The sequence below is a fragment of the Phyllostomus hastatus genome, unplaced genomic scaffold, assembly GCF_019186645.2.
Source record: "Phyllostomus hastatus isolate PE091 unplaced genomic scaffold, TTU_PhHast_1.1 phas_contig_198, whole genome shotgun sequence".
Taxonomy (NCBI): Eukaryota; Metazoa; Chordata; class Mammalia; order Chiroptera; family Phyllostomidae; genus Phyllostomus; species Phyllostomus hastatus.
The window spans coordinates 3,398,938-3,415,148 of record NW_025333715.1 but is presented as its reverse complement, the minus strand read 5'-3'; the positions used below and the strand labels follow the sequence as shown (position 1 = coordinate 3,415,148).

At 63.8% G+C, this 16,211-nt stretch overlaps 1 protein-coding gene across 1 annotated transcript in view; it reads left to right on the top strand.

The window, feature by feature from the left end:
* Window positions 1-10,384: 10,384 nt before the first annotated feature.
* The window catches only part of MPPED1 (metallophosphoesterase domain containing 1), a 42,784-nt gene continuing 36,957 nt past the window's right edge, over window positions 10,385-16,211 (top strand). The window contains exon 1 of the mRNA XM_045835077.1: window positions 10,385-10,623. Within this exon, the coding sequence (XP_045691033.1) occupies window positions 10,400-10,623 (224 nt within the window). The 5' untranslated portion in view covers window positions 10,385-10,399. The remainder of the gene's footprint in view (window positions 10,624-16,211) is intronic.

Sequence of the window (16,211 nt, the reverse complement as noted above, 5' to 3'; positions counted from 1 at the left end):
GGTGAGTGGCCGGGCTGGCCTGGCGGGGCTGCAGCGGTGGTGGTGCCTCGAGACTTGTCAGCCAGGCTCAGCCGGGCTGTGGGGTCGGGCAGGCCAAGCGCTGTCATACCCCGGTGGGTCTTTGCCAAAAAAAAAAAAAAATTAAACCAACTTCATGAATAACTTGCCACATGGGCCAAAGTGCTGTGGGGCATGTCCGAGACGCCACCGGCTGACGGCCACGTGCCAGCTGGAAGCCAGGCCTCGGTCCGCTGGGGCCAGAGCCCGAGGAGACTGTATGGGGCCCGGCGGTGCCCTTGGCTGGGCTGGGGCAGGCTTCTGGCGGTCAAGGACACTCCAGGGCTTCAGAGCCCTGGTGACCAGAGGCGTCCCGGCGTCGGGCACGCGGTACCGGGGCCCGTGGCGTGGGAGCCGGGCCCGAGGAGCTGCTCCCGCGAGCGTGGCTCCCGGCACGCCGGCTGCTCCACGGCACCTGTGAAACCTCCTTTCTCTACGCTGACGCGTCCCCGTGGGATGGATGGGACTCTGGGGGTCCCATCTCTTGGAGTGCTCCCTCGGGGTGGGGGGGAGGACTCCCCCGGGCTGCCGGCTGGTCAGAAGGTGCTCATGCAGCCGCAGAGGCTGAATCCCGTGTTGGGAAGTGCTTCCTTGTGCCGCTGACGTCCTGTTTATTTCTCGGGCCTCGGCGTTTCGGAAGACCTGGATTGAAGCGGGTCCCTGTGAGGTCGCGGTGGGCAGGTTCCGAGTGTCACCCACACGTGGGGTGCCCCGTCTCGGCCGTGACTGCCGTGCATGCATGCAGAATGGCTCACACGCCCCCAGCCAGGGCCCCGTGGGCTGGGCTGGTGCACAGGCAGGCCGGAGCCGAGTTGAGGTGAGACACGGGGCTTGGGGGTGGAGGGGGTCTTTCTCCCTGAGCCCAGATGCCAGGAACGCAGAGACGACACAGAAAAACCATTCCAGAAAAGCCCGCCTGTAAGAAAAAAAAATGTCCCCGTCCACCCCTGGGACTATTAAATCTTCGCCTGATGAAAGTAATTTGAGTTCATTTGTTCCCGTGAACTCGCCGCACCACCCTGCAGGCAGGGGCGGCCCCCGGAGTGCCGCCTGACACGAGGTGCGTCTGTCTGCGAGAGTCCGAGGAGTTAAGGGTGTGGGCGAGCGGCTCTCACCCAAGGGCCGCACTCGGGGCGGAAAACCAGCACGCCGGGTGCGGGGTCCGGACTGGCAGGAAACGGAACACCCTCCCCGAAGCACAGCCGTCTTCGAACCTCCCGAAACGAGCTGGTCCCTCCCGTGGCGGGCCTGCGGACGGAGCGCGGAGAGCGGGGCCGAGGGGGCGCATCGGCCGGGCGAGGACTCTGAAACACGTAAACGGGGGGCACAGGAAAACAGGCAGTTAGTGGGGGGGCTAGTTAACGCCTTTCAAGTTGCGGTGGGCTGCGGCGCAGGCTGGGATTGCTGCGTCGTCCCTGAATTGTCTGTCAAAATCTTTCCTGTGACAACGTGACATGTCTCTCCCATCGCCCCTCCCTCGCTGGCAACAGAAAAAGGGTCTTTTCAAGCATCGCCCCCTTTCCATTCTTCCCCCCGAGGTGGTTTGGTTGGGCCGTTGGTACCTTTGTCTGCCCGCACCTCTGGAGCCAGGGACCCCAGGGTGGGGGGCGGCTCGGGTGCGGGAGCCTGGGCCTGGGTTCTCGGCTGGGGCTCTGCCCACAGGTCACTGTTCTTGGCATGTCAGAGGAAGGGCAGGCTGCTCGTGGGGTCCTCCTTCTGGCCAAGCCCCATGCCCCCGAGGGTAGGGCGAGCCTGGCCGGCCGGGAGGAGACAGGGTGAAGAGAGCTGGGGGGGCGGGCAGCAGCCCCTGTGTTTGGACTATGCGGGGTGTCTCTGCGTGCAGTTCCCTGCCGCTGTCGGGGTCCCTGGGGGGTGGAGGTCCCCTCTGGAGGAGACCCACAGCTGGTGTCCTCCTCTCCAGACTGCCCCCGAAATGTTTGAGCTGGTCTGCAGAAGTGAAAAAAAAATGGAAAAAGCAAAAGCAACCCCAAGGGAAAGAAAAGAAGAGGCCCCCCTTTGGAGGGTGGCATTGGGGGGCAGGTGTAAACCGTGCCCGGGTCGGTTTGATTCCCTGCGGCTCTCCCGGGCGACCTGGTATTTGTTTCTGCTGCCAAAACAAACATGTTGCCTTATTTTGACTTTTTTTTAAATGCCCCTAATGAGACGAGGCTTAGTTATGCTTTATTCCATGTAAAATATCTCTGGCCAACAAGAACGGCCCAATCTCACGGAAGAAATCTCCAGTGGAGGTTCCGTGTTTTAATTTTGAACTTGGGGAGTGACTTGCAAGTTCTTTGGTCTCTCCGTGCTTTTCCGCGCGTGAGTCTTTGGGGGCTTTCTCGGACATGAACTTGGCCAGCTGGGCGTTGGAGCCTGGTCGTGCGTCATAAATAGAAGCAGCTACAGTAATAATAATTTTTAAAAACGTCTCCCCTCCGGTGGACGGTGCTGCACTTGCATTCAGAGCCCAGGACCCAGCAGGCCCCTCGCTCCACCCCAGCCCACACGCCTGGGAGCCCGGGTCTCCTGTGTGTCTACGGGTCTCCGTCCCCTCCTTCCTGGGAGGACCGAGGCTCGGCCTTGGTGCCCGTGGAAAGACTGAGGGCGTTGCCCGTGCTCATGCCATCACTGTGGGAAGAAAACGATGCCTGCTCTCCATTTCCAGCACACCTAACCGTGCCCCTTCGCTTCCTCCCTTTGCGTCTCCCACCAGCGCTGCAGCCTCGGAGGCTGCGGAGCCGTCTGCACCGGCTACCTGGGACGCCGGAGCCCCGCCCGCCCCCACCTTCCCCCTTCGCTACCTACCGCCTGGCAGTGCCCCCGACCCCAGGCTCCCTGTGCAAAGAGGGTGGAGCGGGGGTAGCAGGCAGAGTTTTGCTTTTGTAACTTTGTCATCCAGACGCATTAGCTCACTGATCATCCTTGGAGGTTTCATCTTTCATTGCAAATTCCCGCATGATCCCCCCAAAAAAACCCCGCTCCAGTGGACCTTAAAACACGGCAGAACCCCGGCCCCAGACTGAAGAGCAGGATTGCCACCCTGCCGACGGGACTGCGCCCCGGTGGCATCTGTTCCGTGGGTTTCCGGGAGAACCGCAGCTCCGCATGCATTTCTTCGTAAACCGTGTGTCAGGCCGAGCAGCCAGGACCCTCGTGCCCCAGCCCCCGCCGCCCGGGCATGGCCCAAGCTCCCCCGCGCCCCCCCCCCGCCCCGTCAGCGCCGAGTGTGACTGGATGCCTGTGTGGACGGGGGCTGCAGATTGCTGACTGTTACCTGTCCCCCTCGTTTCCTTTTGTGTGCCGGGGCATGTCTGCGAGCGAGCCCGAGGCAGATCCCGGTGGCTTCCCATTCCGACTCCACGGAGACGCGAGTCTCCAAGTGCTGTATTTAAAAAAAACAAAACAAAACCGGGACGTAGCACCTCGCTGAAGAAACATCCGTCCATTCCCTGCTATTTACGTGATTGCGGATCTGCTGGGTGGATGAGAGGAAGCACCAAGAATTGTAATAATTTATGGAGCGGAGCAGCGGTTTGCAAACCCGTTCCTCGGCCCGAGCTCTCTGGGCTGTCCGGCCTCTCTCGGTGCCGAGGGCGAGGAGGACATCGGAGTTGGGGGGACCAGCCGGGCGAGCCAACCGCGTGCACACCTCGGACTGAAGGAATAAGAGCAGGTACTGGTGGCTGACAGGACTGGGCCCAGTAAGTAGACTCTTCATCATTCTGAGATAAAAGTACATAATTGGAAAATGAAACAGCGGCAACTGGGGTGTGTGTGTGTGTGGAATTAGAAAGAGTAATTTAAAATTGTGTAGTCATCATTCAAAAGGGGCCCAGCTAAAAGGTTTTTAAGTGGTAAAAGCTTTAAAGTCACTCACGGCTGATCCTTTTTCAAGGAACAGGGTCCAATTCTCTCGGTATTTCTGGACCCCTTCACCGCCGGAGCTCACGGACTCATCCAACCTGGCCGCTCGCCCCGGCTGCAGGCCCCGCCCCTTCCTTGAGCACCAGGGTGACGCTGGGGGTCAGCGTCCCGAGGACACGGAGGCACTGGCTCTGGCTCTTTTTAGTCCTCACCGAGGATATATTTATTGATTTGAGAAAGAGAGAGAAAGGGAAAGGGGGGGGGAGAGAGAGAGGCATCGATTAGTTGCCCCCCACACACGCCCAAACTGGAATCGAACCTGCAACCCATGTATGTGCCCTGACCGGGGATTGAACCCACGACCTTTGAGTGCTTGGGACGGCGCTCCCTCTCCAACCCGCTGAGCCACAGGCCAGGGCTCAGCTCTGATCGTTTTCCCCACTGGACTCCTTGTTCTTCTCCCTTTCCTTGGAGTTCCTCTGTTTATTTTTTTAGCCTTGATGACATTTTCAACTACCAGTGAATCAATTGCGTATCTTCAGGCATAAGTAAAAAAGACAGAAAATGCACTGAGGTGGTTTTTGAGCTTGTGTGGAAGTGTGGCTTCTGGAAGACTTGTGGCCAACCCCCTCAACACACACACACACACCTTGGTAATTTTCTGTTAAATGTTATTTCTCCTGCATTTTCCTTGGGGGGACTACTTAGGAGGCGTTGGCGTGGCTTTTCTCTGACATTTCGCCACGTTGCGACTAAGTCATCCACAGCAGCCCCGGTGAGCCGGCCGCCGCGGTGGCCCCCTGCGCACTGGGCTGAGCCGGCCTGCAGCGGGGCTGGCCAGTGGAGGTGCGGGGGCCGCGGCTGCCGCCGCACTCCGCGGGCGAAGGGTGGAGAAGGGTGGGAGCGCGCTCCGGCGGGCGTCCCGGAGAAAACTCTTCCCGGTGCCCGGCCCTGGCAGAAGGACCCAGCGGGGACCGCTGTCTGGGCAGGTTTTTCTGCATGGGCCGTCATAGACTGTCATCCGAGTGTGAGACTCGGGACGGCACCATACTGTCCTGGCGTCTCAGTGATGGCCACCAACGTGCCCACGACGGGAAGAGAAACGGGGCCTTCTGGGCTGGCCACCCTAAGGGACAGCCTGGGTCGGCTTTGAACACAGTTGGCCTTGACCCTTGATGACATTGCCAGCAACGGGAACGGGGGCACCTCTGTGACCCAGAGACAGCGCTGGGAGTAATAAGCGATGGGGACCACAGGCGTGGGCTGGGACCTCCCCGGGTGCCCACCGGGCCCTGGGGGCGGGGTCAGGGAGGAGTGGACGCCAGGCCTCGGCGAAGGAAGTCCATCTTCCGTCTGCGGGTAGCAGCCCCGCCCGCCGGCGGACTCTGTAGGCCTCACTCACACACCCGGAGTGATTTGGGCGCCTGGGGCGGCGGGGGCCTCTTTGCCGGCCCCGCCCCCTGTCAAGATGCGCCGCGTAAGCCAAGTCCCCTGCGGGGTCTCCTTTCTGGGCCTTTGGCCCATTGCTGGCTGGCCTGACAGTTTGGTAGGGACCCCCCTGGGGTCCCCGAGGCTGCTCACCCCTTCCCCTCCTGCCAACTGGCTCCCAAGCTGCTCTGTTGAATAGTCTGTCTGCTCCTGCTGGGCCTCTGGAGGCCTGGGAGGGTCACTTTCACCACTGGGTCATTTGGGTCCCCAAACAGAGCTTGCCCTGGAGTGGCCCCCCCCCGCCCCCGGGCGGTTCAGGGCTGGACTCAGGGCTGTCCGGCGCCCCGGGGTGCCCCGGCGGGGGGGTGAGCTGGCTCAGAAAAACTCCTCCAAGGGCGCCGCCTGAGTCCAAACACAGCACATGGGGAAGTGAAGTAACAGGTGACTCGCCCCAGTGTGGGTGGGACGCGGGGGCGGGAGCTCGGGCGTCCAGGCAGGGGATGGGGTCTTCTGAAAGTCGCTGCCCAATTCTCGGCAGTTCCCGGCAGAGCTCCTGGGTCTCGGCGGAGCTTTGGAGCCGCAGTGGAAGGGGCACCGGCCGCGCCGGGCCCTGGGCCAGCCGCTGCTTTGGTGCTGCGTCCTGGGACCTTCCGGGGGCTCCGGGCGGGCGGCGCCAGCATCCGTGTGTGCCGAGGTCCCAGGGCGTGAGCGCTGCTCCCGGTCCTGGGCCGTGAGAGCCGAGGGCTGCGCCCGTTCTCTCGCGTTCCTTCGCTCCCCTGCGCCTGCGTCTCACCCTCCGTCTTCCCAGCTCAGACACAGGACGGGGCTCTGGCGACAGAAGCTCCGGGGAGCGGTGGGCAGCGGCGCCCGGCCCAGCCTGGGAAGGCCGGGGAGATGCCCCCGAGTTGGGAAACGTGTGTGGGTCGGTGCCGGGAGTCTGCCAGGCAGAGGGGACAGCAGAGGCAGGACTCCTGGCTGCGCCGGGGACACCGGAAGGGCGAGCTTTGTCCCAGAGTCAGAGGAAGGCTGGGGGCCAAGGGGTCTCCGGAGACCACGCGATCCGATCCCAGGGGCCAGGGCATCCCCGGGGGGCTGCAGGGTGCCCCTGAGGAGAGTCAGCGTGTGGGAGGAAGCAGCTCGGGCAGAAGAACGCCATAGGACGTTTATTCCGGAGGCTGGCGTGGCGCCGGCCTTGGCCGCGGTGCTGCCGGAGGAGCCGGACCAGGTTTTGAGGGGCCGGGGCTGGCCTCTGGCTGCACCTCTGCCTACACCCGCTGGGTGCCTCCGCTGCTCCTCTGGGAGAGCCCTGGGCTGACGGGACGCAGGACTCAGGGAAAAGCCAGCCCTGAATGTTGTGGGGGGTTTTTCAGCAAGAACTTTCAACCCAGACATTTTGAGAACTGAACACTGGGGCGATGGGGCCTTGTCGGAGGGCCGGCTCAAGGCTCACTTCACCCCTACTGTTCCTCAAGGAGGAGGCAGCAGCACCGAGAGGTCAGAGGCCCGTCCAGTGCCCACGGCCAAGCAGCACGACCCGAAACCTGAGCCCTGCCGCTCCTGACGCCAGAGCCCGGGCCCTCCTCTGCCGCTGCGGCAGCAGGCCAGAGGCAGGGAACGAGAACAATGAGAGAGAGACCATTCGGGCCGGCTCCCTGTGCCTCGGGGCCTTTGCACCTGCTGTTCCCTCTGCCCTGCATTTCCTGGCCCTGGTGTGGCCTGGCCTGGCCTGGCCTGGCACCCTCTCATGGGTCACCCAGCTTCAAGGGACAGTCCCCCTCTCCTGATCACTCCTGTCTGCATCTCCTGTTCTACCTCTTGCAGGTACACCTTCTCACCTGACAGTGTCTTTTGAATTTACTCCTGTGTTTACTTTATTGCCGCCACCCCCAGTTCCCTGAGGGCAGTGACTGGTTTGCTTTTAGCTGCTCTCCCTGGATAGCGCCGTGGGGTGGGGTGGGGTGCAGTGCTGTAGGGTGGGGTGGGGCCGTGGTGAGCAAAGGATGCCTTCCTCAGTGCGTTCCACCCTGCTCACTGGCGGTTCTGTTTCCTTCCTGCCGCCCCCGGGGCAGAGCAGGCCCTGGAGGTCCCCTGGCTGGGAGGCGTGAGCAGGGATGGGAGCCGGGGGGCCCTCCCCAGCAGGCCCCAGCGCCCCTCCCGTCGCTGCTGCGCTCTCCTGCACGCTGTGTTGTTTTGTGGACCGGGCGTGAGCGCTTCCCCGGCTAGAGGCTGTTTGTTGGGAACCGCCGCTCCCCCTCGGTGGATGGGGCTGCGTTCTCTGCATCGTGGCTGCCGCCGCCGCCGCTGCTGCTGCAGCTCCATAAATATTAAGTGGGCATTAAAAGAAGGCTCTGCATTCCCAGTCCCCCTGGTTTCTCCAAGCAGGGCCCGTTGCGGACCCCCTTTATGCGAAATGCGGCATTTCACTGCGGAACGCCTCCGGATGCCTGGCCGCCCGCCTCCTCCGGCTGAGTCCCCGGGTGCGGAGCCAGCCTCCCGGTCCTCGGGCACCGGTGCAGCCGTGCCGGCGCCTCCTTCCGGGCAGGGGCGGTGGGGGCCCCTGGAGCCCCGCATTCATAAGGGCTGTGCCCGGCCCCCTCGGCCTCCTTGCAGGCATGTGAGGGGGGAACGGTGGAGGGGGCCATGGCTCCTCCACCTCTAGCTGAGCCCTCTCGACACCCACCCACACTCCCAGGTCTTCACGGGCGAGACCCTCTGTCCGTCGGTCCCTCCGTCCACCCCTCCTTCCGTCCTTCCAGCCACTAATTCAGTCTTTCTGGAGTGTCTGTGAGAGGCCCTGGGGGGATGAGGAGGATACAGTCATGGCAATAGCTAACATTTATTGGGCGCCTACTGTGTGCCGGGCCGCCTCATTTCATCTTCACGGCCGCACGAGGGAGGGACTCGTCTTCTGTCCGCGCTGGGGACGAGGAAACGGAGCCTCTGGCTGGTCACGCTACCTTCTCGGGGCCCGTGAGGCGTGGGCTCGTCCGAGGGGCCATGGCAAGGATTTCCAGCAGGGGCGTGTGGTGAGCTGGCGTTTGAGAAAATTCAGGCTCTTTTTCAAGGCTCCTGGAGCTGCCTCCTCTGCTCACACCGGACACCCCTGCATCCCAGGTGCCTGTCCCTGGACGGCCCTGCTTGCAGCAGGCCTCCGATACGTGTGTTACCCCATTATGGAGTGGGATAGTGATTGTGACAGTGACTGTGAATAGTCGCTGGGCGCTGGGGACCCGCCAGCTGAGGCTCAGAGAGGGTAGGAAGTTGGCCTAAGGCCACACAGCAAGTCAGCACAACGCTGGGACTCAAACGCCCGTGCAGATCTGGACCGAGGCAGCCCTGGACCTCGGAGTCTGCTGCCCCAGGCTCCTGTCTGGGTCCTGGGACAGGATGGCCGGGCCGCTCCCCCAGAGGCTTTGGGTGTTTGGGGCCAGGACACCCGGCTCCCCCTCCAGAGACACTGGCCCCGCCATGCCTGTGCGCCCCGTGGGCAAACGCGGGTTTTTTCCCTTGTCCTCCCAAGCGGAGAGAACGGAGTTGTGTTGCAAACCAGGATGCGATTTTTATTGGGGGAGGGGTGGGAGGGTGGTGTCGAGACGGATATCTCGAGATTCGTGGCACCTCATATGGGCATGGTTGTCGAGATCTTTAAAAAATTAATAATCCATTTCTCCTTTGCGCATAATTAAAATGTCCTCCAGTCTCTAATTTTTGTCCCTTCCCTCATCTGATTTGTTTCCCGGCGGTGTCGATTTCTCCTCCACGTGCGAGGAGGGACGGGGGGCGTTCTCTCCGTTTGGCGTGGCCGGGGTGGGGCCGCCCGGCACAGTTCAAACGTCGCTGTTTTCTCCGGGGCGACATGAGGCTCAGACAGAGCCATCGGGGATCTTAATGACCAAACACGGAGACAAAACAAAGCAAAACGCTGTTGGAGGCATTGCTCGTTTAAGCAGTTTAAAAAAATAATCCTGGAACAGAGTGACACACAGACGGCCTCAGTGGGGGCCGCGGGCCGTCGCCTGTGGAGCGTGCCGGGCAAGACAGCCGTGTCCCCAGGGACTGTACGTAGCTGACTGGGGACCAGTCTCACGGGTGTCCCGGTCCAAGGCGCCTACAAATGCAAACCCACTTTCTAATGAAGGAAATGTTAAAAAAAAAAAAAAAAGATAGCGTTACGGCGAACTGTGATTGTAAGTGATGACAGAATTCCCGAGATCCTAAAAAAGGCACTGGGGAAGGTTTTTTTTTTTTTTCCTTTAAAGGTACATTCCTGCCCCCTCCCCCCCCCCCAAAGCGGGCCACCCCCTGAGCCGGGGGGGTGGACGGCCCTCTGGGAAAATCCCCGCTGCAGGCCCCGCGCACGGGGCAGAGATCTGTAGGCAGCGCTGATGTGGAGGAAGGAATGCGTGCCTGTGCCGTCCCACCTGCTGGGGTTTGCAGGGGTGTGGGCGAGGGGCCCTGTGGGAGTGGGTGTGTCTGCGGGACGGGGAGGGGGGGGTGGGGCAGGGGTGCGGTGGGAGGGGAACGCTTCCTGTTCCCTGGTTCCGTAGAGCGAAACTCCCCTCGCCCGTCTGCAGGACTCCCGCCGCTCTCCTGCCCCGTCTCTCGGTCGCCGGGTGCGCTGGGGAGGGTTTTGTCAAAGGCCAAAAAAAAAAAAAAAAATGTCTTAAGTATTTAAACATGTCGGACCACGCATGCATCCGTCCAGGGCGTTGTGGGTTTTGTTTTTTTTTTTTTTTGTGCTCTCCCTCCTTCCCCTTTTCTTTTTACCAAAGTATATTCATCAAACTGCTGAGTTGGAAAGATTTGTAATGAGTTTTTGAGCTGTACGACTGTGTTTTTTCCCTCTCCCCCCCGCCCTCTCCCTCTTTCTAAATCTTCATCTGACATTAAATAAAGCAAATCCCAAACAGATTAACTGTCGCACGGTTCTGCTCCGTCTCCTCAGTCTGTTCCCAGGTCTGGCGCGGGGCCGGGCGGCGGTGGCGGCGGCGGCGGTGGCGGCTGCAGCGGCGGCGGCGGCAGGAGATGCCCGGGCGGCCCGCGGAGGTCCATGTGGCGCGCTAGGTGGGACCCCGGCGTCCTGAAGGCGGAGGCCCTGGCCCTGCTGCCCTGCGGCCTGGGCATGGCGTTCTCGCAGTCCCACGTGATGGCGGCGCGGCGGCACCAGCACGGCCGGCTCCTCGTCGAGGTGGACGAGTACAGCTCCAACCCCACCCAGGCCTTCACCTTCTACAACATCAACCAGGGCCGCTTCCAGCCGCCGCACGTGCAGATGTAAGTGGGCGGCGCGCTGGCGCTGGCGGAGGGGCCGGCGGGGGCGAGCGGTGCGGTGGAGGCCGGGCCGGGCTCACGGACCAGGGCTCCGTGACGGAGAGGACGCTGGGGTGCCAGGGCCACCGCGGCTCCGAGTGGGGAGGGACGGGCGAGGAGTCGGAGAGCCTCGGCCTGTGGCCGGTTCTGGCCCGGAGTCCTGTTTCACTTGGCGGGGAGAATGTTTTACAAATAGTAAAAAAATGAGGTGACTGCGTATAAAAATCCAGACTTTTGGCTTGGCTTTACAAACCCGAAAGGCCTGGCAACCCCAGGCCCGCACGTCCTCAGGGCAGCCTGGGGTGGGGAGGAGGGTGCTGAGTCGCAGCTGCCCCTTCTTGGTGTCTGGGTTGGAGACCCCTGGTCTGCCCCACGGTCCTCACTGTGCAGACGGGGAGACCGAGGCCCAGGGAGGGAAGGACTTGCCACAGGCCCAGGGCGGGTTTGGACCTGGTCTGGGGCTGGCTCTCTTCCCCGCCCTCCACCCCTCCCTTTTGTCCAGGTCCCCCCACCCCCCAACACACTTCCTTTGAGAAGGCAGAGACACTTGCCAAAAGCACTGGGGGGCCCTGCCCCTGCCCCTGGGGCTGATGGGAAGTACTGGGGGCGCCCCAGCAGTGAGGCTGTGGCGAGAGCACGGGCTGGGGACCCCGTGTACCCAGGGGGACCCTTTTCCCTTTCTGGATTTTCCCTGCGGTCTGGAGAGCTGCGGGTGGCCCAGGGTGGAGACGGGTGGTGGGTTCCCGGCCCTGCCCCGGCGGCTCCCTGTGTTCCTGGAAGACCCCTCCCCCTTCATCCCTGCACTGTAGGGCTCGCCTGGCGAGGAAACGGGGCAGGACAGGTGAGGCAACCCACGCAGGTGCACACAGCTGGTTGGCCCCAGAGCTGGCCCCCAGCCTCGGACCAGGGCTCTCTCCGGACGCGGATCCTTTTGGCGTCTGTGGGTGTCTGTGGGTGCCAGCGCAGGGAGGTCAGAGCCATGGTAGGGATGTGGTGTCCCAAGCCGGCCCTCCCGACAGCTGGGCTGGGTTATCACCCCTGTGAGGCCCCACCTTGCCCTAGGCCCGCAAGCACCGTCTCGCGAGTGGGGGTCCCAGAGGCTGTCTTTTTGGGGAGACCAGAGAGTCCAGCCCGAGGGCCCCTCAGAGAAACTGCCGTGGGGCCCCTCCAGCCCGGAGCTGGGGCGGGTGGGGTGCTGCCTCTCGTCACTGTGCGGTTGGTTCCCTCGGGACCGTCCTCTGTCGTCGGGGGCAGGCCCAGGGGTGTTGTTTGCAGGAGAAGGGTCTCGGGACGGCAGGCGGACTCCAGGCCCGGGGCGGGGACCAGTGCCAGGAGCGCCTGTGTTTTGCTGGTAGCTTCCTGCTCTGGAAACTGCCCCCGATGTCCCCGGGAGGGCCGGAGGGGCAGATCTGGGCAGGACAGACGGGCGGCCCTGGGTCTCAGGCGTGCTGCTGTCTGGGACCCTGAGGCCTGGCAGGGAGGGAGGCCTTTCAGGCTCCCTTTGGTGGGCTCCGGCCTCCGGGGCTGGAAGTGACTGTGTCCCCGGTCCCTGGGCACTGGGCTGGGCCCCTGCCACAGCGGGAGTGGTGGTGTACGTGCGCGTGTGCATGGCCGTGTGCGTGCCCACACAGCGTGTCCCCAGGCACCGTGCACGACACTGCCGGGCCGAGCAGCACCAGGCATGGCTGTCACCGTCAGCGCCTCTGCCCGTCTCCGCGGACACACAGCAGCCCAGCCCCAGCTCCAGCGCCGGGCAAGGGAGACAGCCAGTCCTTGGGGAGCAGGCCGAGGGGTGAGGGAGGACCCTTCGGAGAAGGTGGCTTCTGGGCTGAGACCCAGAGGAGAGTGAGGGGGCGCGCAGCAAGCTGGAGAAGGCCGGGGCAGGAGGGCATCTGAGAGCTGCAGAAAGGCACAGCTGGGTGGAGGGCGCCCCCCGCAGGCCAGGCTGTGCCCTGAGCGAGGACAATGAGTGGCAGTGGAAGAGGGTGATTTCGCCCTTTAACTCAGAAGTAGCTGCCGGTGGTTTGTTGGTTCGTCCGTCCGTCCGTTCATTTGTTCGTCCGTTCGGGATGTTTGTGGGTGGCTGCCCGGCAGGCTGGTCAGAAACGCACGCTCTGGGCTGGTCTGCCTGGGTGTGAATCCCGGCCCGGACCTCTCGCACCAGCCCCGCCCATGCTGAGCTTGCCCCGCCCTGACCCCGCCCCCCAGCCGCCCCCACCCCCATGGGGGAGCCAGACTGCAGGCCTGTCCGAAAGCGGGTAAAGGCACCGGACACGGTTGTGAGACGTGCTCTGGAGAAACGCTTACTGGCTCTCTTGTGGTCACCCAGCTGAGTGGCTGGAGCAGAGTCACAGGGGCCTGCCCGTCTCCACGCCCCGCCAGCTCCTGCAGCCCAGGGCGGGGTGGGGCCGGGCTCCACCCGCAGGGCGGTCTCGGGGGCAGAGCAGAGAGCCTGGGAGGAGCAGGGGCCCAGCCCAGTCCCCGACTCCTCGTTCAGGGCTCTGAAACACAACTTTGCACACAGCTGGGTGCAGCCAGGGCCGGGCGAGGGCTTGGGGGCAGGGCTGCTGCTGCCCGGCCCCTCGCTCAGCCCCCAGGCCCCGAGCGCCGGGGAAGCGTGCAGCGGGCTGCCGGCGGCGGTAGCTGTGCGGGTTTCCATGGCGCGTCTCCACAGAGGCAGATGCGGGAGATGGATGCCACTCCCCGACACGTGATTTATCACCGCCCTGGGCTTTGTCTCCGGGCTGAGGGAGTGAGGGGGCCTTATTTAATAAATCCACAATTTATATTTAATAACAGCAGTGGCAGTCCAAACGTGGCCTCCGACTGAGCCACGTGACCCACGCCGTGGCCCCCGGAGACCCTGGCGGGGTAACGAGGCTGCCTTTGCCTGAGTCATGAATCTCCGGCCCTGGGCCTCTGGGTTTCAGGCCCCGAGATTGACGGCCCTGCCCCTGGGGCCACGAACCTTTGCCATGGCCCGGCGGGGCCCCTGCAGCCACAGCCTTCCGTCCTGGGTGGGCGGGTGGCCTGGCGGTGGTGAGAAGGCGGGTGCTGCTTGTGGGACAGGGTCACCCTGAGGGTCCGCCGTACAGGTGCCCGGGGCGGGGGCAGCTGGTGCCAGGCACACGCTCCTTCTCTCCGGCTTTTACGAAGAGTCCTGTTGGGGGCCACCGGAGCCCCCCGGTTCAAAGACTCTCTGAGAGCATCGGGCTTCGGGGGCTCTAGAAGGATGCAGCAGGCACGGGGGAGGGGCACAGCGGGGTGCCGGGCCTGAGGAGGCCCCTTAGAGTTCCCAGCCCTCCCAGCTGAGCCGATCCCCTTTCTCCACCAGACTGAGGCCTGAGATGTCTCTAGGAGACAGAGAGTGTCAGCCTGGAGCCGGGGTGGGGACAGTGGGGAGGGGACCAGGCAGGAGGACTGAGCCCAGGCTCGGTCTGGTTCTCTGCCCCCCTCCGGCCCCTACCCCCACCCCCGAAGGGCCCCGGGAGCAGCGGCTGCCTCTGGCTTCCTTGCACAGCCCGCTCCCCTCGCCCGGGCCTCCACACGCACGAGCACGAGCGGCAGTCTCCCTGACTCTTTGCCCTGCTGACCCCGACTCGCTCTCCGGACCTCGCTCGGGTGCCACTTCCCCCGGGGGGGAGGCCTTCCCGATCCTGACCAGGTGTCTCGCCCTCCCTCCGCCCCCCGCCCCGGCTCCAGGCACCCACGGGTTTCCCCTCCACGGCGTGTGCTTTAGCCTGTGCTTTATACATCCACCGGTGGGACCGTTTTCTAAGTGCCCCCTCCCTCACCAGCTCAGGCTGATCCCTCCAGCCGTGCAGCAGACAGGAAGCAGAAAGCAAAGGAAAGCAGGAGGAGGCAGGGAGCGTGGCCCAGGAAGAGCAGCAGATCAAGGAGGGCCTCCTGGGGGAGGTGGCACAACCCCTGGACTTGGAGAACCAGCCCAAGTGAAGGCCGGGGGGTGGGAGGGAAGAGCCAGCGCAGGGATGCAGGAGGGCAGCGTGGTGGGGCCACCTGGGAACCAGGGCTTCGTGGAAAAGCACCGGGCAGTTGTGTGACTACTGCCCCTCCTCTGGGCCTCAGTTTCCCCACTTGTAGAGTGAGAGGAGGACACTGGGGGACTCCCCCATTCTAAAACACCATGGCTGGTGCCTCAGCACATGGCTGGACGTGTGGCTGGAATCTAGCTCGAAGGGAGGAGCCCTCTGCACTCTGCCCCCCACCTTCAGAGCCCCCCTTTTCCACAGAAACAGGGAGACGGGGGAGGCAGGCCTCTGCTTCTGATGCCCGTGGAAGGTGTTGCCACCACGAGCTGCGTCTGCAGGAAGCTAAGGCTCATGGGAGACAGCAGCCAAGATGGGGACGGGGGCCCAGGAACCGGGCTGTGGGGGGTGGGGGGGGGTGGGGGGGCGGAGGGGGCCGCATCCCTGAAGGGGTGGGAACTTTGAAGGTCCTCTGAGATCTCACCACGGCTCTAGGTGTGCGTGGGTCATCCCCACCAGGCAGGGCCAGGCTGGTGGCTGGGAGGGCCCAGGCGCTGAGCTGCGGTGCACCCTGGGTCTCATCACTGCTGCACCCGGGTCCCTGGGGAAGGCCCCTTGTTAGGCTGGGGACAGGCCATGGGGCCCAGGTCTTGGGGGGGGTAGCCTTCGTGGGTCCCTGCAGAGCACCACTGGGGAATACCCGCTTGGCGTCGCAGGACGGTGCAGAGGCCCGACGCCCGCATCCCGTCGTGAAGGCCCAGGCTCGAGTCTGCTCTGTGCCTGCCCAGCCGGGGCCTCCGTGCCCTGGGGCTGCTGTGACGCGGAGGGTTTTGCCATCAGACATGTGAGAAACCCAACTGAAATGGCCTTAAGGAAACGAGAGAGTTGACTGGCTCCTGTAATCAGTCGGCCAGGAAGTCCGGTTTGGGCTCCGGGTTCAGACGCTGCTGGGTCCGGGCATCCAGCGGTGCCGCCCAGCCGGTCCCCGCCGCAGGTGCACAAGTGCACACTCTCCCCCTCCCTCCACACCCCCCTCTCCTGGCCCTTCTCCTCGAGTCCCAGCACAGGCCCGGCCTCGGGAGCTCCGGGAGGCGGCCGTGTGTGCACCCCTTGCGTCTAGCAGGCGCCTGCCATGGAAGAGGCGCTCGGTGAGCTTCCGTCTGCAGGTTGCTGACTGAACGGCCGGGGCCTGGGCCAGCCCTGGTCTGGCCCGGCGGCGCGGGTTCCGGAACCAGAAACCGGCTTCACGTTTTCCGCTCCGCTGGCTCGCACCGCTGAGGTCCCAGCCAAGGCGGCGGTTTCCGAGCCTCAGTTTCTCGCTCCGTGAAATGGGCACACTCTTGGCTCCCTGCCCCGAGGTCGCTGGGCAGGCGAAGGGCATGGATGCATGGGGAGTGCGGAGGGATAATGGACCCCCAGTTCTCGGGAACCGTCCCCCCCATTCCTGCCGTGGCGGCTGAGGCTGAGCGTTTGCTGCCATCCAGAGAGCCGGAGGCCAGTGCCGGGAAATGAGAGTCTTTATTTTCTCTCTGGGGATGAGTAGGTTTGCGTCTTCCGTAAGCTCAG